The sequence below is a fragment of the Salvelinus alpinus genome, chromosome 27, assembly GCF_045679555.1.
Source record: "Salvelinus alpinus chromosome 27, SLU_Salpinus.1, whole genome shotgun sequence".
NCBI lineage: Eukaryota > Metazoa > Chordata > Actinopteri > Salmoniformes > Salmonidae > Salvelinus > Salvelinus alpinus.
The window spans coordinates 26,077,509-26,102,010 of record NC_092112.1 but is presented as its reverse complement, the minus strand read 5'-3'; the positions used below and the strand labels follow the sequence as shown (position 1 = coordinate 26,102,010).

Below are 24,502 nucleotides of genomic sequence, written 5' to 3'. Positions count from 1 at the left end.
CACACACACCCGTTTCACCTCTATGTGTCACTGTAGGCCTGTTTATGTTACCCTGTCTGATTCAATTCCGTTAGCATTCATTGTCCTGCGTTAACCATGGCAGCCAGCATTGTAAATAAAGAGACATGCAGACAGATAATCAGTCTCTGTCTCTGTGGGTCCCATCCCCTTAATGTATTTTTCATTTCAGCCAGGCCTATGTTTTCAAAGAAATACCATTTAATTCAATCTTGAGTTGAGTAAAATAAGTTGTTTTGTTCTGTTAACCAAATAATACAGAAAATTGCTGTAAACAGCCCCACACTTAGACAGAAAGAGGAATGTACTTTTCTCAGCCAGGCCCATCTTTTCAAAGAAAACAATTGAATTCTATCTTTATTGAGCAAAATAAGTAGTTGTGATCACAAGAAAATTCTAACAGTTCAGGTAAAGAGTGCCACAGTCAAGCAGAAAATGTGCACATAAATATGTGTAAAATAATAACCAAGTTTTTGAAGTGTCTGTATATATATACATATATATTTGATGAGTTAAAAACACAGACACTTCAAAAACTTTTTTCTTGAGATTCATTTCTTTATTCGATTGTCCTTTTTGCCATTTATGAATGTATTATTCAATGCATACACTGGTCTCAAATATATTAACATAACTAGGCTACACAGAACCACGGCGGACGCATTGTAAAATTAGATACTTATCGTATTGAAACGTGTCCCAGTCCAACATACCTACCTCTGCCCACTGGGGCGTGATTTACAGAGCGCTCTTTGAAATAAGCGCTCTGTATCGTCGTATTCCACCGGATCGAGTTCTCATCACACCGGTTGTAAAGCACACATTAACCCTACAATTATTGCCTAATTAAAGCACTGGGGCCTGTTGCACAAAAGTAGAATTAAGACATCCGGGATAAATGACTCAGCTGAGCTCAATGAAGCCAAAACATGTGCGTCCAGGCTTAATTGGTTGCACAAAGACCAAGCCAGGATGAGCAGACACGGATTCATTAAGCCAGGTGAAACCAATCCTGGATAGGTGCGCGCTCACGGCTCACTCAAATAGACCCCGCCACAGATCACAGATTAACTGATTTACCATGGCAACTAGAGCCGCGTACTTTTCCCCGTCGGAAGCACAAATCCTCATGGAGGCATACGAGGAGGTAAAAGATATAATTAAGAAGAAAGGCAACACCGCCACAGTGATAAAGCAAAGAGAAAAAGCGTGGCAAAGTATTGCAGACCGCCTGAATGCGTAAGTAGTGCACAATTACACACTCACCGCTCCGCTGAAACATCACAATTACAATTCAAATATTTAATTCACATCTCCAAAAATGCAGTTGTACTGTAATTATGAAACGGTTAAATTTTTAATTGAAATGCACTGCAGATATGAGTGAAATTGTGTAAAGTAACTCCATCACACTGTATAAAGCTATGATACATTTTTTGATATTTTTACTGAAAACAAGACAAAAATACCAAGTAATTTTTTGCAGTGTGACTCCATTAAATGTGTGTGTGTGTGTGTGTGTGTGTAGATTAAACATGAACGGGCCAAAACGGACATGGCAGCAGGTCAAAATCAAATACAAGAACATTCTGCAGAATGGTATGGTCCCTGACTAATATTTAACAAAGCACAAGCATATATTGTACCCAGAAGGTGCCTGCTCACACATTGTCTGTACTGTTTTAGCAGTGAAAAAGAATACCCACAGACAAGGCACGGGTGGTGGGTCACCAAAGGCTGACCTTACCCCAGCAGAGGACATGGCCTTGGAGCTAAATAAAGGCAGGCCCGTCTTAGAGGGGATCCCTGGGGGGAAAGAGACGAGCATAGGTTCCTCCCAAGATGCCACCCGCTTCATTCAAGGTATGTCCTTCCATCTCTACATGGGATACAACCACATTCATATTGAATCAATTTGGACTGTCTGACTTTGGTTTACCTATTGCCTTGCAGTGTCTGGCAGCACTGTGTTCCTGTTAGAGCCACCAGCACAAGCACCAGACGATGCTGATCCAGTGAGTACTCCATCAAAGGCATACTGTAGGCCTGGCATGTCTTGTCTACTAGCTTCAATATGAATCCGATTAAATGTGATAGGGTGAAGGCCCCAGTGCAGCAGCAACAGCACATGATGGAGACGATGATGAGGAGGAGACCATCTCTCTGGATTCCAGAAGGCATGAGGTATCATGTTAAGACTGTGAAAGTACTATTTACTCTACAATGGTGAGGAGTCCTCATCAAAATCAAAAAATCTAATTTCTTTTACAGGACCCAGATGCTATACAGTGGGAAAACCAGCCTGGCAACATAGTGCGTATTAATAAAAGGACACCACATCCTGCCAAATTCCAGCTGCGCTAATTGTATTGTGTTCACAGAGCTCACAAGCTATCAGAAAGTTGTATGGCAACCACCTCCGGCGCCAAATAGAACTGGCAGACATAGACATTCAGTACAAGAAGAAAAAGATGGAAAATCTTGCACTGGAGTCCGAAATAAAAAAGAGGACAATTAGGAAACTGGACCTTGAAATAAAAAAACTTGAGAGGGAGGTGAGATATGCCTTCAATGTACACTGTATGCTAACTGTAACACAAATGTATTAATCATTATTTTTCTTTCCTCCCCCAGCTCCAAGAAGATGACACAGCTCAAAATAAAAATTAGGTATATTCTCATAAAGTCAAGTGAGCCATGACATATGAGCTCTTATTGTGAGCACACAGGACGGTGGCATCTTTCTAAGGTTTTTTTTATTTTCCCAGCAATCAGTACAACCAAGTCATCGTTATAAGGCATCGCCCTCTTTTGCCCACCCCCCCAGCACCAGGTGTGGCCACTAGCCTATATGAAGGCCCAAAATTGTGTGTTCCTTTCTGCTCTGACAATGGCATGCCCATTCGTGCGAGATGTGGTGGATGAAGAAGCACTTGTGCTGAGGAGAGCCTTCAGGCGAGAAAGGGTCTTCAGGGACCGGTTGGACCCACTGGCCTTCCCTGATGACCATCTATATGAAAGATACAGGTTTTCTGCAGATGGCATCAGGTATCTATGCAGACTACTGGGTCCCAGGATTAAGCACCGCACTGCACGGAGCCATGCACTGAGTGTGGAGCAAATGGTTTGTGTGGCCTTGCGCTTTTTTGCTAGTGGAGCCTTCCTGTACTCAGTGGGGGATGCAGAACAGCTGAACAAGGCCACAATTTGCCGCACAATAAGGAGTGTGTGTCTGGCTATCAAAGCATTAGCAGATGTCTTCATCTCCTTCCCTGGCCACAGAAGACTCTGTGACATCAAAGAGGAGTTCTATAGGATTGCAGGTAAGAGGATCTACAAATTACAGGACAACTGTTAACACATAGTAGGATACTCATTACTTTGTGTGACAGGTTTCCCCAATGTCATTGGTGCAGTGGACTGCACACACATAAGGATAAAAGCCCCCTCAGGTGCCCATGAGGCTGATTTTGTGAATAGGAAATCCTTTCACAGCATTAATGTTCAGGTGAACATAACTTTTTGATATTGTCCATTGACGAACACTCTGCATTGCCAGTGATGTGCATTGATTGGTGTAATATTCCTCATCTTATGATTTCAGATGGTCTGCAATGCTGACTGTGTGATCAGCAATGTTGTGGCAAAATGGCCTGGCTCAGTCCATGACTCCAGAATCTTTCGGGCCTCTGAAATCTATCAGTGCCTATCACAAGGTAAGCCACACAACCCCTATTTATAACCATCATGGCTGTGTCAAGAATATCACTGTGTTTATGAGGTAGTAATGATGAGATTTTGTGTTGACAGGTGAATTCTCTGGTGTGTTGCTGGGAGACAGGGGGTATGGCTGCCAGCCTTTTCTCCTGACACCTTTCACAGACCCCCAGGAAGCATAGCAGGCCTACAACCATGCCCATGCCAGGACCAGGGCCAGAGTTGAAATGACCTTTGGCCTCCTGAAGGCACGCTTTCACTGCCTTCACAAATTAAGGGTCAGCCCTGTTAGGGCATGTGATATTACTGTGGCTTGTGCTGTCCTCCACAATGTGGCCTGCCTGAGGAAGGAGAGGGCCCCCAGAGTGCCACCAGCCATGGACTGGGACAATCCGGCAATCTTCCCTGATGACGACAGTGGTCGGCTGCTGAGGGACCAATATGTGTTGAATTATTTTAGTTAGTATGTGTGCTTTCAATTTTGGTTAAATATGTCCTGCGGTGGCAGAGGAATTTGGGTTTTTTTGGGTTCGTTTTTTGACGAATTTGCCTCTTATGATGTTTGTGCGGTATACTGTGTGTAATACAAGGCTGCAGGGAGGCTACTGCATCCATTCATTTGTCTGTTCAGTTGATGTGTATGGATTTGTCCTGCATTTATTTTAGTGTGCAGACATGCAGGGTGTGTTATATACAGACCTTTGAATGTGTATGTATCATTTTGTATAATATGCTTGGATTCTGTGCTTTCCATCTTGTAGAGTCACTGTGACTTCAGTTTCGAAAGGAGCTGATGGTTTACCTGCTTTGTTTTGTCCTTATTCAATAAAGGAACATAATGTTACACATTGTGTTTTTATATTCATATGGAATGTGTATTTGTTTATATGACAGAGTACTAGGGCCACACTGAAGAAAAAGGATAAAGTCATAAATTTATGAGGCTGGTTCTTTCTGCAGAAAAGCTACATATTGTTTTTACAGTTTTGATACTTATGACAATGTGATACTTAATATTCTGGCACATCAGCATGTCTTTGTTTATGAAACCATACTGAAGTACAATTTCATGAAATGCCCCACATCTGTCATTTTAACAACTGTCCTCCTTTAAAACAACTGGTTACAATATTATGACTTGTGTTTTTTTCCCCTCTGTGGCCCTAATATTCTATCATTTTATATATAGCCTTATAGTCTATGGGAAACTGTAAATTATCTAATGATAGCAACATCATCTAAAAATCATTTTTTATCCAAAATCATTGAAATTAATGATCACAAACGTTTAAATAATAACAGTGGGTCTAGTTATATGTGATAACAATGTATAGTGAGCAGTGAAATAACTATTGGTTTCCATTTGTGGTGACTGCTGACTGACATTAGGGATGAGATTAAATAGATCCTGGAATTTAGCCTGGTCTGGAGCAGGCTAGCTCCACAGAATAAATCTCCATGGTAATTTATACCATAACATATCCTCCTGCCCCCTATCCATCTTTAGTGCAACCGGATTACGGATCAATTGAGCCAGGATCACCAAGATATCCTGGCTTAATCCCTTATCCTAGTTTTGTGCAACAGGCCCCTGGTCTATTCTGACTGGGTAACACAGGTTATTTGATAACTTCTGTGAATTGTTATATGATAATTAAATGTTTTACAGAAGAATCTACAAGATCTGTGTAAACGTTTGTAATAACTTTAGTTTTGTAGGGCACCATAACATTAACCGTTTGTCAGGCCCACAACATTATTGAGACGGCAGTGCATTCATTAATGTACTTGATTGCCTGATTGAAGACTGGTTTGACTGGTGAATAATTTATCAGATTGTCAAAAGAGCATCAATGGCAGCACTCGATTTGAAGCTCTTGATGTTGAGGTTTTACATTATTATGAATAAGTACGTTTAATTCATTTTAACTGGACAAGACATATTAAATGTAGCGGTCTCATTCATATTTGCATTTCAGATATGTCACTGATCTCATTGAACCGTAGATCGTATTTTTTATATTAGATGAAATTACTCTACAGATGTGGAACAATTTACTTTTGATTGTGCCACATCGGTTTGTTTTTAAGGCTGTACAAACGTCCGGTTAACTGTATAATTAACTACAGATGATGGCAGTTATAGAGTTGTTATACAAATCTTTGCCTTAGCAAAGACAGTGCAGTTTAGAAACTCCGTGGCCGTTGCATCCAAAGGCAATCCATGCTCAGTGAATGGAGCAAAGTGCTTTTGCGATTTCTGAATTGATTTCGTAATGTTACTTTTCATCGTTGAAACATGGCGATTTCATGGAAACCCAGCTCCAGAGCATATTTAAGCAATAAAGCACGCGGGGATGTGGTATATGGCCAATATACCATGGTTAAGGGCTGTTCTTAGGCACGACGCATCGCAGAGTATATTTTTGCCATTTTCATTTTCTATGAAGGTATCTTAACTTTTACCCAAGGATGACAATTGGGTAGTTTTTCCACCATTGTTCCATAGTCTGAGTTACTCCTTGGCTAATGAAAAACACGCCATAGATTTGTCAACTAACCTGGGGTGTATTCATTACGCCGATTCGTTTTGCAACAAACCGTTAACTCCAAATGCTCTTCAAGGTGATGTAGGGCGGCAGGTAGCCTAGCCGTTAGACCAGTAACCGAAACATCTCTGGTTCGAATACCCGAGCCGACACCGTGAAAAATCTGTTGATTTGCCCTTGAGCAAGGCACTTAACCCTAATTTGCTCCACGGATACAGCACAGTAATACTATGACTGACCCAGTAAAACATCACATTTCACTGCACCCATCTGGTATATGTGACAATACAACGTTTGTATTTAGTTTTTATTTGATCAAACTTGTGTTCTTAAACGGAAGTTGTAGTTCATTTCATTCACAAATTGTATGGTTTCAACAGTTGCCATTCTAATCTGAATAGTCTGCAAATTGCCTACACACACAGACAGGTTTAGACATCTTTGCAAATGTATTAAAAATATAAGTACATGCATATTAATTACTTTGGCAATTATTTGATCGCAAAAGTGACCAATCTGATATAGTCCAGCTTCTCTCGGATCAGGGCTTTCTTTGGCAGTGGTGTAGTTTTCATGTCATGCTCTGTTTTTTGTGTGTGTGTTCTGTTGTAACCAACTTTTCTGAGACTCCCATTTGGGCCAAGTGACTTTAGTGATGTTGGTGTGAGACAGTGTTTGGGGTGAGAGGGAAGGGAACTAGAATGAAGCAGTCAATGAGGCCAGTCAAGTGCCACCTTTTTTTAAAATTAACTATATTTCTGAATCCACTATTGGCTGATCTCACTTGTTTTGGTGAAGTGCAGGTCAGTGTTGGAACCCCCCCACCCAAAGTCAAGCCAATTCCCTGTATTGACATATACTGAATTTTACACCCCCCTCTGACATCGCTCTATCTTAGCCCTCCCCCCTCACATCCGGTAATCGAGGACCAGCTGGTGTACCTGGTGGTGTACGCCATGGAGCGCTCTGAGACGTAGGAGCAGTTCTATGACGGCAGCACCAGCCAGCTCCTGTGGCAGCACCTCTCCAGCCAGCTTATTTTCTTTGTGCTCTTCCAGTTCGCAGCTTCCCACACATGGTGCTCTCGTTTCACCAGAAGGTGGGATGGTGTTGATTGGAACAGAAACACACTTATAGATGTGGACACAGTCAATTGTCCTATTATCTTTAACACTTGTTCTTACTTCATTTTTACCATTAGCGGATGAATAAGCACTTCTGTTCCACACAGTTAGTGTGTGAGACAGAGACCGTAAGACAGACCGTGTCTAAAATGTCTGTCTTGTGTGTGTTGCTCCTCAGCTGGCCGGCCGAGGCCTGATCAAAGGCAGAGACCACCTGATATGATTCCTCCTCCAGTTAATCTCTGGCAGCACCCAGAAGAACGCCCAGGCAGACTTCCTCCCTGTCATGAAGCTGTTCAACCTGCTCTACCCAGAGAAAGAGGTGTGTGTGTGTCAATGACTGTATATATGAATGGACAAAGCCATGGGTCACGTGACTACATCCATTCCTATGTGACTCAATAGCGCACTGAAGCCAAATAAAGTTGGTTAAGATTTAGATGGCAGCCTCCTGAGTGGTGCAGCGGTCTAAGGCATCACTACAGACCCTGGTTCGATCCCAGGCTGTGTCACAGCCGGCCGTGACCGGGAGACCCATGAGGCGGCGCACAATTGTCCCAGCGTCGTCCGGGTTAGGGGAGGGTTTGGCCGGCCGGGATGTCCTTGTCCTCTAGCAACTCCTTGTGGCGGGCCGGGCGCCTGCAAGCTGACTTCTGTCGCCAGCTGGATGGTGTTTCCTCCAACACATTGGTGCGACTGACTTCTGCGTTAAGCATGCAGTGTGTCAAGAAGCAGTGTGACATGGCAGGGTTGTGTTTTGGGGGACGCAAGGCTCTCGACCTTCGCCTCTCCGAGTCCGTAGGGGAGTTGCAGCGATGGCAACTACCAATTGGGGAGAAAAAGGAGAAAAAGTACCAAAAAAATAAGCAAAATATTATTAAGATGGTGTGTCATGGAGACATAACATAGCAGTTTGAGCTACTCCAGGAAGTGACGTTGCAGGCTAGCTCGGTGCTGCCCCCTCTCATTGAGTAACTCAAGCTGAAGGCCGACCGGGGTACTGCAGGCTGCCATGAACAACTAAATTGTCCTGCCATGAACAACTATACAGTTCTGTGTGCAATTTATACAATTATCGGTTCAAGGTCATACATCTAGAATCAATTCTTTTCTTGAAAAAAATATTTTTGTGACACAAAGATTGCAATTTTTCCATTCCTAATAATGGGGGATCCTGTTTTCTGCAAACCAGGCCTGCAGTACCACGGTCGGCCTTGAACTTCCGTTGCTTCAATGAGAAGGGCCAGTCATTCTCCCCTGGTATGTGTATGTCTACCGGTGTAAAGGTTAGCATGCTCACTGTATCTAGAGGGGAGATCATGGAGTAGGACTATACAGTAGCATTGCCCCCTGTGTATCTGTGTGGTAGCTCAATTAAGAAGTGACTGTGCTGCAATCAGAGCTCAGAGGGCCTGTTATTTCAGTTTCCTCCATCTGTCTGAGCAGCCCTGCAGGAACCAGGATCCTCCACTTTGAGCCTAACTACATCTGGAGCTGCCGTATCCAAGGGGACGCAATTAAGGCATCTGCAGCCCCATCTCCATCAATTAACTCCCAGCCAAATCTTGCATTAGCATGCAAATACTGAATCTGTGTACTAACGCTGCACTAACACACACACTCATGGTTGACTCGTACAGCTTATCCCGGAGCTAAGTGGTTATTTATTAGCTTTTGACCAATGATGATACAGCAAATTGTGAATGAATGAGTAACGTGTTTCAATGAGATAATAATGCATTATACTAGTCCGGTTCTAAAGCTATTTACTTGGTGTCTACTTTGTTTACAAGACATTGTTATGAATTTAGGATTTATTGAAGACGATTTATTTAAGGTTTTATTGGGATTGCTAAAGACATTGTGATGTGTGTATTTCAACAGTGCATCCCGGTGCCGGACATCAGCAAGCCCCAGTCGACCCATGCCAGATCCGCATTTCCCACTCCCTCAAGCTGCACCATGAGTAAGAGACTGTCTCCTCCACCTTATAGAACAATAGGCCCTTAATACCAGCTCTTATCTGTCATGATGTCTACTAGGAAGCTCAGATGAATACACTTACATGTAAGGTGTCCACATGCTTCCCATCCGAAACAGTTCGGAATAGTTCATGCATACATTATGATGACATTTTGTGACATTTTGGTCTTCGGCAAGGGTTTTTCCGGGTGTTAGTGCACACCCAAAAAATTCTCAAGACAACCCGAAGTCGGTAGTCTGTAGCCGAAGTCTACGCCCCTTCGCTGGTGATTGGTCAACAGAATGGATTCTTCAATTAAGTGTTTGTTGTCATTCAGCGAGAGATGAATCGTTTTCATGCACAATTTTTCACTTGAGAATACTGCAACAAACATCTTAATGTAAAATTGTGCGATTAAGATCGACAAAACGTCAAAATGAATGACAGATTTCTTGATTAATTCTGACTATTTTGAGGAAGTATGCTGGCTATGGCGTCTCACAATGGACAAACAGTACTATTGCCACATTTTGTTATTGTTTTTCAAGCTAAAGTTTTTTAAAGGGAGTATGCGAGCACACTCGTTCGGTAGGCGCCAGCTGAACCGAAGCATGCAGAAGGCTTTAGGCAGTCAGTCTAAAAGTATTACAGTGGTCAGTGGTCACCAACGTGCAGTGTAACTCACAGATGCATGATTTTTGATCCCTTGAGTTTGAGATAAAAGCAACATCTCAAATCTGTGATTCAAACGACATTTAAACGACTTGCCTCATATTGAACTCTACCTGTCCTTGTGGGTTTAGGTTTCTCCAGCAGAGCCTGAGGAACAAGTCCCTGGGGATGACGGTTTATAAGATCGCCTTGCTGTGTGATGCCTACTCCACTAACTCAGAGTGCTTCACTCTGCCCATGGACATGCTGGTGGAGACGGCAGCATGCGCATAACCTTACCTGGCACCAACTGTACCGCATCAGGCTCCGTCACACCACTACCCATGAATCCCCTGGACTCTCTCACTGTCCACGCCAGGATGAGGTGAGCTATACCTACCATAGAGATAGATACAGATACCATATATGTCCATTATCCCTACAACCACTACTACTGTTCTGCTCACAGGATAATACAGCAACATAAACAGTAATGATTAATTTACACTGAACAAAAATAAACGTGTAACGGATGTGAAATGGCTAGTTAGTTAGAGGTGCTGCGCGCTAATAGCATTTCAATCGGTGACGCCACTCGCTTTGAGGCCCTGAAGTAGTGGTTCCCCTTGCTCTGCAAGGGCCGCGGCTTTTGTGGAGCGATGGGTAACGATGCTTCGTGGGTGACTGTTGTTGATGTGTGCAGAGGGTCCCTGGTTCGCGCCCGTGTCGGGGCGAGGGGACGGACTAAAGTTAAACTGTTACAAACGCAACATGTAAAGTGTTGGTCCCATGTTTCATGAGCTGAAATAGAAGATCCCACAGATATTCCATATGCACAAAAAGCATATTTCTTAAAAATGTTGTGCACAAATTTGTTTACATCTTTGTTAGTGAGATTTTCTCCTTTGCTAAGATAATCCATCCACCTGACAGGTGTGGCATATCAAGAACCTGATTAAACAGCATGATCATTACACAGGTGCGCCTTGTGCTGGGGACAATAAAAGGACACTAAAATGTGCAGTTTTGTCACACAATACAATGCCACAGATGTCTCAAGTTTTGAGGGAGTGTGCAATTGGCATGCTGACTGCAGGAATGTCCACTAGAGCTGTTTCCATAAGCCGCCTCCGACGTTGTTTTAGAGAATTTGACAGTAGGTTCAACTGCAGACCATGTGTAACCAGGCCAGTCCAGTACCTCCACATCGGGCTTCTTCACCTGCGGGATTGTCTGAGACCAGCCACCCGGACAGCTGAGGAAACTGTTTGCACAACCAAAGAATTTCTGCATAAACTGTCAGAAACCGTCTCAGGGAAGCGCATCTGCGTGACCATTGTCCTCACCAGGGTATTGACCTGACTGCAGTTCGGGGTCGTAACATCATACTTCATTTACAAAAATATAAATGCAACATGTAAAGTGTCGGTCCCATGTTTCTTGAGCTGAAATAAAATATCCCAGAAATGTTCCATACGCACAAAAAGCGTGTTCCTCTCAAATTTTGTGCACAAATTTGTTTACATCCCCGTTAGTGAGCATTTCTCCTTTGAGATGAATATCTGTATTCCCAGTCATGTGAAATCCATAGATTAGGGCCTAATGAATTTATTTCAATTCACTGATTTCCTTACATGAACTGTAACTCAGTAAAATTGTTGAAATTGTTGCATGTTGCGTTTATTTGTGGTCAGTGTAGTTAGAGCTCTTAATAGGGGTTATTGAAGTAAAAATGGAATATCCTCAGCCTACGAGAGGCTTACAGGAAGACTTGAGGATGCGTCCTATGATGTTTTAAATTAAGTAAAAAAATACCCTGCTTGAAATGCTGTGGTAAAAAATAATCTCCTTAAAAATAGTCATTTGGATCCTTGTCGTGTTTTTTTTAATGACATGCCATGTCAATTTATTCACATTAATACTGCCCTATTTAAAACGGAATGAGGTTTAAATAATGAGTTTATATTTAAACATAACATTTAAACGTTGTCGTCATTTCACCTCAATCAGTTCAGTGTAGCCCAGTTTGTATGAAATGACATTTCTCTGTGCTACATCACAAAAAACAGATGAGCATGTTGAAGCATGACGTCTTCCTCCCTCTCTTGTTGATCACGGTTGTATTTTCCCTGCTGTTAGTTGCCATTTAGAACTGAGGATAGAAGGTGGTTGTGGTGATGAGTTTAAACAACATATATCCATTTCAACCTAAAAGCTATTTTTACAGAGATGAGTGGGCTCTTCTTTAAGTCATGAAAAATATGCTCTGGCGGCTTTGCAGAGGATTCAGTGCTTATTGATTTTACAATAAAAAGCCATCTGCAATTTCTAAGCCAATAATGCCTCGAACATTCAGCTGTTTTCTGCAAATACCAACACTTGCATATGCAGTATTCTGACAGTTTAGTGATCAAAGCCTATTAAAAAAGGTAAGCAAATACTCAATAAATAAATAAAACCGGACTAAATGTCCCGTCTAATTTCACTCCAGCCTCATCAACAGCATCGCCACACGGGTGATCAAGTTTGCCCACGCCAAGTCCAGCATTGCCCTGGCCCCAGTCCTGATGGAGAACTACAGCAGACTGCTGGTCTACATGGAGATAGAGTCCCTGAGCATCAAGGCATTCATCAGTAAGTCCTGGGCTGTGTTCAGCAGGGCACAACGTTGTGGAACGTTCAAATAAAACATTATGTAGAACAAACATGCCTTTCACTGTAGAAAAATAAGTCGCGTCAGATCTAGCGCGGACATTTGGGTCTGCTATGTTGCAAATCAAATTAAGCTTAATTTATACAGCACATTTCAGACATGGAATGCAATGCAATTTGCTTTACAGGAAAAAAATAACAAAACAATGAAAATAAAAGCTGAAATATTTACCTCACCACAAACCTAAGATACAAAACAAAAGAATGACAAACTGAATAACTCATCTTTGACTCATCTGTCCATAGAACATTCTTCGAAGAGTCTTCCAGGTGCTTTTTGGCAAACTTGCATCAACTTTTTAGACAAGATTGGTTTTCACCAGACATAATGGGACCTAACACTGCATTCCACAGTAAGAACCTCATACCAACGGTCAAGCGTGGTGGTGGTAGTATGATGGTTTGGGGGACGCTTTGCTGCCTCAGGACCTGGAAGACTTGTCTTAATAGAAGGAACCATGAATTTTGCTCTGAATCAGAGAATTCTACAGAAGAATGGCAGGCCATCCGTTTATGAGCTGAAGCTGAAGCACAGCTAGGTCATGCAGCAAGACAATGATCCAAAACACACAATCAAATCTACATGAAAATGGTTAAAAAGCAACACATTTGAAGTTTTGGAATGGCCTAGTCAAAGTCCAGACCTAACCCCAATTGAGATGTTGTGGCAAGACTTGAAAGAGCAGTTCATGCTTGAAAACCCACAAATGTTGCTGAGCTAAAGCAGTTCTGCATGCAAGAGTAGGCCAAAATTCCTCCACAGTGATGTGAGAGACTGATCAACAACTACAGTAAGCATTTGGTTGCAGTCATTGCAGCTGAATGTGGCACAACTAGTTATTGAGTGTAAGGGGGCAATTACTTTTTCACACAGGGGAATTGGGTGTTGCATAACTTTGTTATTTTATTTATTTATTTAAGTATACATTTATTTTCGTTATCTCAGGTTCCCTTTATCTAATATTAGGTTTTGGTTGAGGATCTGATAACATAGAGCAAATCAGTAAGGGGGCAAATACTTTCTCACAGCACTGCATTTGGAAAGTATTCAGACCCCTTGACTTTTTCTACATTTTGTTACATTACAGGCTTATTGTTTTTCCTCCTCAATCCACACACAATACCCCATAATGACAAGCAAAAACAGGTTTAAAAAAAAACTGATGTCTTGGCTGTGCGCTTAGGGTCATTGTCTTTTTGGAAGGTGAACCTTCGCCCAAGTACGAGGTCCTGAGTACACTGGAGCAGGTTCATCAAAGATCTCTCTGTACTATTCTCCGTTCATCTTTGCCTCGATCCTGACTAGTTTCACAGTCCCTGCCGCTGAAAAACATCCCCACAGCATGGTGCTGCCACCACCATGCTTCACCATAGGGATGGTGCCATGATTCCAACAGACGTGACGCTTGGCATTCAGGCCAAATAGTTCAATCTTGGTTTCATCAAACCAGAGAATCTTGTTTCTCATAGTCTGACAGTACTTTAGGTGCGTTTTGGCAAACTCCAAGCGGGCTGTCATGTGCCTTTTACTGAGGAGTGGCTTCTGTCTGACCACTCTACCATAAAGGCCTGATTGGTGGAGTGCTGCAGAGATGGTTGTCCTTCTGGAAGGTTCTCCCATCTCTACAGAGGAACTCTACAGCTCTGTCAGAGTGACCATCGGGTTCTTGGTCACCTCCCTGACTAAGGCCCTTCTTCCTTGTTTGCTAAGTTTGGCCTGGGGGCCAGCTCTAGGAAGAGTCTTTGTGGTTCCAAACTTTTTTCCATTTAAGAATGATGGAAGCCACTGTGTTCTTGGGGATCGTCAATGCTGCAGAAAGTTTTTGCTACCCTTCCCCAGATCTGTGCCTCGACACAATCCTGCGCACCAAAGTATGTTCTTTATGGCAAGCCTAAATAAGTTCAGGAGTAAAAATGTGCTTAACAAGTCGCATCACTCTGTGTGCAATTAGTGTTTAACATGATTTTTGAATGACTACTTCATCTCTCTACCCCACACATACAATTATCTGTAAGGTCCCTCAGTCGAGCAGTGAATTTCAAACACAGATTCAACCACGAAGACCAGGGAGGTCTTCCAATGTCTCGCAAAGAATGATTCCTATTGGTAGACATAAAAGCAGACATCGATTATCCCTTTGAGCATGGTGAAGTTATTAATTACACTTTGGATAGAGTATCAATACACCCAGTCACTAGAAAGATACAGGCATCCTTCATAACTAATTTGCCGGAGAGGAAGGAAACCGCTCAGGGATTTCACCATGAGGCCAATGGTGACTTTAAAACAGTTAGAGTTTAATGGCTGTGATAGGAGATACCTGAGGGTGGAGCAACAACATTGTAGTTACTCCACAATCCTAACTTAAATGACAGAGTGTAAAGAAATAAGCATGTACAGAATATAAATATTCCAAAACATGCATCCTGTTACAAGGCACGAAAGTAAAACCTTAAAAATGTGGCAAATAAATTTAAGTAAAAAAAAAATGTTTTGTTTGGGGCAAATCCAAGAACACACATCACTGAGTACCACTCTTCAAATTTTCAAGCATGGTTGTGGCTGCATCATGTTATAGGTATGCTTGTCATCGGCAAGGAATAGGGAGTTTTTTAAATAAAAAGAAACAGAATAGAGCTAAGCACAGGCAAAATCCTAGAGGAAACCTGGGAGTCTACTTTCCAACAGGCACTTGGAGACAAAATCACCTTTCAGCAGGACAATCTAAAACACAAGACCAAATATACACTGGAGTTGCTTGCCAAAACAACATTGAATGTTCCTGAGTGGCCTAATTACTTGAAAATGGCTGTCTAGCAAAGATCAACAACCAACTTGACAAAGCTTGAAGAATTAGAAAAATAATAAATGTACAATACGTGTGCAAAGCTCTTAGACTCAAATCAAATGTTATTTGTCAAATGCACTGAATACAACAGGTGTAGATCTTACCGTGAAATACTTACGAGCCCATAACCAACAATCTAGTTCAAGACTTACCCATCAAGACTCACAGCTGTAATCACTGCCAAAGGTGATTCTGACATGTATTGACTCAGGGGTGTGAATACTTATGTAAATTAGACATTTCTGTATTTAATTTTCAATAAATTAGCAAAAATGTCTAAAAACAAGTTTTCACTTTGTTATTATGGGGTATTTTGTGTAGATGTGTACGAATTTTTTAGTTTTTTAATCCATTTACAGTGAGGGAAAAAAGTATTTGATCCCCTGCTGATTTTGTTCGTTTGCCCACTGACAATGAAATGATCAGTCTGTAATTTTAATGGTAGGTTTATTTGAACAGTGAGAGACAGAATATCAACAAAAAAATCCAGAAAAACGCATGTCAAAAATGTTATAAATTGATTTGCATTTTGCACTAAGTTCACCCGCTTCCTTAGGACCCCAAAACAGTGCTGTCAGCTGAATATGAGGAGCTCAACCGTGCCCTCATCCTCACTCAGGTCAAAGCCACCCACATGACATGTATGCCTTTATCTAATGTTAGTTCAACATTTAACACGTTTCTGATAGAGGCTGTGAAACTCATTATAGGTCAGTGTTTAACGCTAACTAGTAGGTTAGCGTTTAGAAAATGTTCTCCAAACCCAGTGTTACTCACAATTTTTTGTAAGGGGGCCACTTTGGGTTGAGGCAGTCATTCAGTCATTTAATTTGTTGTACTTTTTCTTCCAATATTATGAATTGTCAATTGAGAGCAAATTCAGAGCAATAGAGCACATGCAATTGATTTGTTGTACAGTACATCACAAATATATACATACACACATCAAATAGGCTACATCACATGTATAAGACCCATATTAAGGGTTACCTCAGTAGTTGGATGAGCGAAAATGTCCCTTCTGCTCCTTGACTGAATTCATTCTAAATGTATAGTCTGTTGTTGCTGTCCTTGTGAGGCAATCCAGGTGTGCATTGGTAAGTCTGTTTCTCTGTTTCTCTGTTTTTGTTTCAATGTTCATTGTTGAGTCCCTTCTCCTTTTCTCACATGTTTGGGGCGCAGTCAGTGCACACAGATGCCACATTTGACCAGTCAATATTATTATCAGCAGAAAATGTAACAAGGGTTTTCAGAATATCCTCTCCTTGTGTTTGTCCCTGAAGGGGCAGTAAACATAAAAGTCCCTCTATGAACGACTCGTTTTGAGGAAAGCAGAACCAAACATAATTGGGCAATGTCACTTACATCAGTGCTTTCGTCAAGCGCCATACTAAAACACGGCGCCACGGATATGTCAGTAATCAGTTGCTTACCGATGTCTTCTATGCGTCTTGTTATGGTCGAGTCTGAGAGTTGCAGTCCCTTAATTTGCTTTAAAATAGCTTTCTTGTTTGTGAAATCAGCATACAATATTTTGGCTGAGGCCAAAAAACATTATTTTACAATCTCCACGTCTGTGAAGGCCTTCTTGTTTCTTGCGAGTATCCAAGCAATCTCATATGTTGCCTCTTGTTGTTTTCTCTGCCACGGTGCAAGATCTGTCCATCATTTGTTGTTGTTTTTTGAGCTGCGCTATTTTGTTGTTTCTGAGATTGCTTCGTGGCGGATATGTTTTGTCAAAGTAGGCATGGTGTGACTAGAAATGTCGCTCTAAATGTGCTTGTTTAAAACAATTGACTGCCTTGTATAATAAGATAAAGTGAGCTAGTCCCATCATGCAGTACAAAAAAATACTTGTCTTTCCATTTCTCTTGGAACTTTGTGTTCTTCTTGAATCGACTGTATCCTTCTCTTAGCCACTGGAGCCACGTTAGCTAGCTGCATTTCCCCGCGTCCATCTTCCTGGTTATCTGGTGATTGTTCGTTCATAGCTGTCACGTTGTTCTCCAGCTCTTCCCCCTCATTTTCATTGTCAATAGATTTACGTTAATTTTTTTACAATAAATCGATCCATGTCGACCAGACTGCAAAATGAGCTAGTAGCATATAGATATGTGTCGGTCGCTGTAGGTGAGTGGTTGCGTTCTATTTCGGCCTTTCTGTTCAACTGCCATCTATCTGCCGTCCAGGGAACAATTCAATGAAGTGATTCAGGCCTGCATTAAACACATTGAATTGAAATGGTGTCATTTATTTTTTATTTAAATTTATTTTTTTATTTTTTTTGTGGTATCCAATTGGTAGTAGTTATAGTCTTGTCTCTTCGCTGTAACTCCCGTACGGACTCGGGAGAGGCGACAGTCGAGAGCCATGCGTCCCCCGAAACACAACACAACCCAACCAAGCCGCACTGCTTCTTGACACAATGCCCATCCAACCCAGAAGCACCAATGTGTCGGAGGAAACACCGTACACCTGGCTACCGTGTCAGCGTGCACTGCGCCCGGCCCGCCACAGGTGTCGCTAGTGCGCAATGAGACAAGGATATCCCTGCTGGCCAAACCCTCCCCTAACCAGAGTGAACAGAGTGTCCCATGGTGGCGGTGGGGTTATGGTATTGGCAGGCATGAGATACAGACTATTAACACAATTGCATTTTATCAATGGCAATTTGAATGCACAGAAATACAGTGGAAATTATATCCTGAGGCCCAACAGCGGCCATCACCTCATGTTTCAGCATGATAATACACAGCCACATGTCGCAAGGATCTGTACACGATTCCTGGAATCTGAAAATGTCCAAGTTCATCCATGGCTTGCATATTTACCAGACATGTCAGCCATTGCGCATGTTTGGGATGCTCTGGATTGACGTGTACGACAGCGTGTTTCAGTACCTGCCAATTTCCAGCAACCACTGGAGAAGTGGACAACATTCCACAGGCCACAATCAACAGCCTGATCAACTCTATGCGAAGGAGCCTTGTTGCGCTGCACTAGGCAAATGGTGTTCACACCAGATACTGACTGGTTTTCTGACCCACGCCCCTACTTTTTTTGTTAAGGTATCTGTGACTAATAGATGCATATCTGTATTCCCAGTCATGTGAAATCCATAGATTAGAACTAAATGAATGTATTTTAATCTATATATATTATTAATAAATAATATGAGTTAACCTGGGAACATTGTAATATGGTAAAAAAATGTAATAAGATGATTAGGTGAGCTCTGTGAATGTTAAGTGAATGGGGAATAGAGGGCATGGTCTCCCTGTGGGGCAGCTGCTCCCTCTCCAGACAAAGGACAGTGCCCTTTCAGTCTGTCACTCGGTATAACATACTATGAGGAGTCAACTACCAATCCTATTCACCCGAAGCAAACTGAAATCACGCCCAACGGGCCAATGGATGCCGAGCTCGCCCTCGGAAGCCCCACCTTCCTGGCTATAATACCGGGGCCTGCATCCATTTCCTAAATTCTTTCCTCTTCAGCGAGCATGAAGGAATAACGTGTCACGCAATTTACAAACTTTTCAAGCACTTGAAGGCTACGAGATTCGGCTCCAATTTAGGTGTCTGTTAGTGGTGAGAAAGTACTTGTCCCCCTAGATGTTGCGAGTTTTGGGTCTTGGTATCGGTTTTTGTGTTTGCTAAAAGCTAACTACTTTCTGCTCAGCTTGTGCTGATGAAAATGGCGCCGGAAGAAAAGGCAGCAGTTTTACAGGTGCCCAACCAATTGTGCTATTATGTTTTTTTTCACGATGTACATAATGTTTCTGCAACCGTATCTTACCGCAGAAAAGAGCTTCTGGATATCAGGACAGCGATCACTCACCTCGGGTTAGACGAAGATTTTTTCAAAAACAAGCAAGACTCACATGATATTCTCCAAACACACGGCAGCTTTCCTACTCACAAGAAGAAGCGACGCAGGTACAGAGGACGAAGAGCCGGATGCCTCGTCAGGACCCGCAGAAGGCGAGTAGGAAAGCTGCCGTTACCGTCAATTCTACTCGCCAACGTGCAATCATTGGACAATAAATTAGACGAGGTACGATCACGAATATCCTACCAACGGGACATCAAAAACTGTAATATACTATGTTTCACGGAATCGTGGCTGAATGATGACATGGATATTCAGCTAGCGGGATATACGCTGCACCGGCAGGATAGAACTGCACACTCCGGTTAGACGAGGGGGGGGGGGGGGGGGGGTCTGTGCATATTTGCAAACACCAGCTGGTGCACGAAATCTAAGGAAGTCTCTAGATTTTGCTCGCCTGAAGGAGAGTATATTGTGATAAATTGCAGGCCACACTACTTGCCTAGAGAGTTCTCAGCTATACCTTTCGTAGCTGTTTATTTACCACCACAAACAGATGCTAGCACTAAGACCGCACTCAGTCAGCTGTATAAGGAAATAAGCAAACAGTAAACCACTCACCCAGAGGCGGCGCTCCTAGTGGCCGGAGACTTTAATGCAGGGAAACTTAAATCAGTTCTACCAAATCTCTATCAACATGTTAGATGTGAAACCAGAGGGAAAAAAATTCTAGATCACCTGTACTCCACACACAGAGACGCGTACAAAGCTCTCCCTCGCCCTCCATTTGGTAAATCCGACCACAACTCTATCCTCCTGATTCCTGCTTACAAGCAAAAATTAAAGCAGGAAGCACCAGTGACTCGGTCTATAAAAAAGTGGTCAGATGAAGCAGATGCTAAACTACAGGACTGTTTTGCTATCACAGACTGGAACATGTTCCGGGATTCTTCCGATGACATTGAGGAATACACCACATCAGTCACTGGCTTTATCAATAAGTACATCGAGGACGTCGTCCCCACAGTGACTGTACGTACATACCCCAACCAGAAGCCATGGATTACAGGCAACATTCCCACTGAACTAAAGGGTAGAGCTGCCGCTTTCAAGGTGCGGGACTCTAACCCGGAAGCTTACAAGAAATCCCGCTATGCCCTGCGACGAACCATCAAACAGGCAAAGTGTCAATACAGGGCTAAAATTTAATCATACTATATCGGCTCCGACACTCGTCGGATGTGGCAGGGCTTGCAAACTGTTATAGACTACAAAGGGAAGCACAGCCGCGAGCTGCCCAGTGACACGAGCCTACCAGACGAGCTAAGTCACTTCTATGCTCGCTTCGAGGCGAGCAACACTGAGGCATGCATGAGAGCATCATCTGTTCCGGACGACTGTGTGATCACGCTCTCCGTAGCCGACGTGAGTAAGACCTTTAAACAGGTCAACATACACAAGGCTGCGGGGCCAGACGGATTACCAGGACGTGTGCTCCGGGCATGTGCTGACCAACTGGCAGATGTCTTCACTGACATTTTCAACATGTCCCTGATTGAGTCTGTAATACCAACATGTTTCAAGCAGACCACCATAGTCCCTGTGCCCAAGAACACAAATGCAACCTGCCGAAATGACTACAGACCCGTAGTACTCATGTCTGTAGCCATGAAGTGCTTTGAAAGGCTGGTAATGGCTCACATCAACACCATTATCCCAGAAACCCTAGACCCACTCAATTTGCATACCACCCAAACAGAGCCACAGATGATGCAATCTCCATTGCACTCCACACTGCCCTTTCCCACCTGGACAAAAGGAACACCTATGTGAGAATGCTATTCATTGACTACAGCTCAGCATTCAACACCATAGTACCCTCAAAGCTCATCACTAAGCTAAGGAACCTGGGACTAAACACCTCCCTCTGCAACTGGATCCTGGACTTCCTGACGGGCCACCCACTGGTGGTGAGGGTAGGTAGCAACACATCTGCCACGCTCTTCCTCAACACTGGAGCTCCCCAGGGGTGCGTGCTCAGTCCCCTCCTGTACTCCCTGTTCACCCAAGATTGCATGGCCAGGCACGACTCCAACACCATCATTAAGTTTGCAGACGACACAACAGTGGTAGGCCTGATCACCGACAACAACAAGACAGCCTATAAGGAGGAGGTCAGAGACCTGGCCAGGTGTTGCCAGAATAACAACCTACCCTCAACGTAACCAAGACTAAGGAGATGATTGTGGACTACAGGAAAAGGAGCACCGAGCACGCCCCCATTCTCATCGATGGGGCTGTAGTGGAGCAGGTTGAGAGCTTAAAGTTCCTTGGTGTCCACATCAACAACAAACTAGAATGGTCCAAACACACCAAGACAGTTGTGAAGAGGGCACAACCAAGCCTATTCCCCCTCAGGAAACTAAAAAGATTTGGCATGGGTCCTGAGATCCTCAAAAGGTTATACAGCTGCAACATCGAGAGCATCCTGGCCGGTTGCATCACTGCCTGGTACGGCAATTGCTCGGCCTCCGACCGCAAGGCACTTCAGAGGGTAGTGCGAAGCTGCCTGCCATCCAGGACCTTTACACCAGGCGGTGTCAGAGGAAGGCCCTAAAAATTGTCAAAGACCCCAGCCACCCTAGTCATAGACTGTTCTCTCTACTACCACATGGCAAGCGGTACCGGACTGCCAAGTCCAGGACAAAAAGGCTTCTCAACAGTTTTTAACCCCAAGTCATAAGACTCCTGAACAGGTAACCAAATGGTTACCCGGACTATTTGCCTTGTGTGCCCGCCCCAACCCCTCTTTTACGCTGCTGCTACTCTCTGTTTATCTTATATGCATAGTCACTTTAACTATACATTCATGTACATACTACCTCAATTTGCCCGAGCAACCAGTGCTCCCGCACATTGGCTAACCGGGCTATCTGCATTGTGTCCCACCACCCGCCAACCCCTCTTTTTACGCTACTGCTACTCTCTGTTCATCATATATGCAGTCACTTTAACCATACCTACATGTACATACTACCTCAATAAGCCTGACTAACCGGTGTCTATATATAGCCTTGCTACTGTTATTTTCAAATGTCTTTTTACTGTTGTTTTATTTCTTTACTTACCTACACACACACACACATACCTTTTTTTTTCTTCGCACTATTGGTTAGAGCCTGTAAGTAAGCATTTCACTGTAAGGTCTACACCTGTTGTATTCGGCGCACGTGACAAATAAACTTAGATTTGATTTGATTTCGTAGCCAGTGCTTCCTTGTTTGAGTAAGATGGCCAGTGGTAAGAGTCAGTTCAAAAAGACTAACCAGCCGAGTTAGGCTCATGCTGGTTTCGCTGGCAGAGATTATGCACTATTCCTGATATGCTCTGGAGTATTTTCAAAGTGAGAATCTGTTGACATCAGTCATCTTTGGATTTGGTGGTAAACGTGCCTTTAATGGTGTTTTCTCTCCCAAAGCAGAGTTCCTCCAGGTTTGGATGAAGGTATTTATCTCCTGTCCCTGCAGCGGTGAAGTGTCGCTTACCCCTGTTTAAAGTTTTTACAGATGAGTGGCGAGTTACTTCACTCCAGAGATTAACAAGGGCTAATCCTAGCACAGTGCTTCCAAATAAACGTGCCGCTTCTCTGGATTCCTGAGAGGGACAGGCGGATGTATTTGGATGAGCCTTTTTCGTCAAAAAGGTTGTTTGGCTCGGGGCCCTCCTCCCCAAGCATTTACTGTGGCAACAGTACCCCCAAGTGGCTTGGTCAATGGGGGCAAGTTACTGGTTGCCGAGGTCCCTGAAACCGGTCTGGGCCAGGTATCAGAACGCACAATTATTTCCGCACGTTCAGAAACACAGTTGTCAAGAGTGGTGGATATGAATAACATAAAATGACGGGAATTCACAATTCAGATATGGTCCTGTGTATGACCGGTAGGGGGCAATGCAGTTTAATCCACATGATCCTGGCTGGCTACCTACCTTACTGCTGTCCCCCACCCACTGGGCAATGATGGTATTAATACCGTTTTAGGTTCTCTGTTGTGTGCCTCTCCTTGTTCTCAGTGGTAATAACATGGAACTTCATGTCCCACTTCTCATTAATGTGATGGCTCGTTGCGGTGATATATGACAGCGTGTTCATAGACGTCCAACAATCTGTTGTTAACGCCACATATGGCGTTTGAGAGATCGCGCTTTGTACTTGCAGAGCAATCATTGTAAAATTGATCCATCAGGACTGTCACGACATCCTCTACCATTGACAATGGCTGCATATCAACTGCAATCATTTCTGTAATCAGCACTGGGATTTTCTCACTCTGTCCCTTATCGCACTGCTACCAGCAATGGGTTGGGTCTCACGGTGCCTCCCTTTCAGCATTACATCTGTACTGCCACTGTAGCCCAATTCCACCTCGCAAAGTTTGAATTTCATCACCTTCTCATTTAACTTCTCGAAGTATTGCTATTCAAGACTTCGCTGCTTTCGCTTCCTTGTTTCACTCTGCCATTTTTCCAACTATGGCAGCCGATAACGACGTGCGGTGCACTTTATATCCTTGGCAAATAATTTGAAAGATGCATATCTCCTCCTAGTTACAGCATTGTTGCATTAGGTATTTGTTTAATTTAAATCTTTGCCTTTATGATTATTATGATCCGGACCTGTTAGTGGTAGTTTTGTGATAACTGCAATGTGGTTAGGAATTTTTTCTAAACGTTCACAATTCCAAATTAGTTTAAACGTCACACCTCTAGTGTCCAGTGCGCGCTTTACGCACATACAGTGCATTCGGAAAGTATTCAGACCCCTTCACGTTTTCCACATTTTGTTACGTTACAGCCTTATTCTAAAATGGATTAAAATTATATATAATAATAAAGAAAAAGAAATCGCAGCAATCTGCACACAATACCCCGTAATAACATAGGAAAAACAGGTTTTTTGAAATTTTTACAAAGAAAAAAAGGGAAATTACGTATTTACGTAAGTATTCAGACCCTTTGCTATGAGACGTGAAATTAAGCTCAGGTGCATCCTGTTTCCATTGATCATCCTTGAGATGTTTCTACAACTT

General features: G+C 43.0%; 1 protein-coding gene and 1 pseudogene across 5 annotated transcripts; both read left to right on the top strand.

Moving 5' to 3' along the window:
* Nucleotides 1-861: 861 nt before the first annotated feature.
* Nucleotides 862-4,600, top strand: LOC139556253 (putative nuclease HARBI1). 5 transcript variants are annotated; one of them, XM_071369961.1, is made up of 10 exons: nucleotides 862-1,617; nucleotides 1,705-1,881; nucleotides 1,972-2,033; nucleotides 2,116-2,202; nucleotides 2,290-2,331; nucleotides 2,400-2,573; nucleotides 2,653-3,341; nucleotides 3,411-3,526; nucleotides 3,623-3,734; nucleotides 3,829-4,600. In XM_071369961.1, exons 7-10 carry the CDS (start codon nucleotides 2,870-2,872, stop codon nucleotides 3,915-3,917), a joined length of 789 nt encoding a protein of 262 aa, XP_071226062.1. In that variant the 5' UTR covers nucleotides 862-1,617; nucleotides 1,705-1,881; nucleotides 1,972-2,033; nucleotides 2,116-2,202; nucleotides 2,290-2,331; nucleotides 2,400-2,573; nucleotides 2,653-2,869; the 3' UTR covers nucleotides 3,918-4,600. The 5 variants fall into 5 exon arrangements, 3 of the variants coding, with proteins under 3 accessions (XP_071226062.1, XP_071226063.1, XP_071226064.1); XM_071369962.1 differs by having other exon boundaries at nucleotides 2,290-2,573; nucleotides 2,653-2,688; nucleotides 2,787-3,341; XM_071369963.1 differs by having other exon boundaries at nucleotides 2,290-2,688; nucleotides 2,787-3,341.
* Nucleotides 4,601-6,939: 2,339 nt separating this feature from the next.
* The window catches only part of LOC139555856 (mediator of RNA polymerase II transcription subunit 23-like), a 35,273-nt pseudogene continuing 17,710 nt past the window's right edge, over nucleotides 6,940-24,502 (top strand).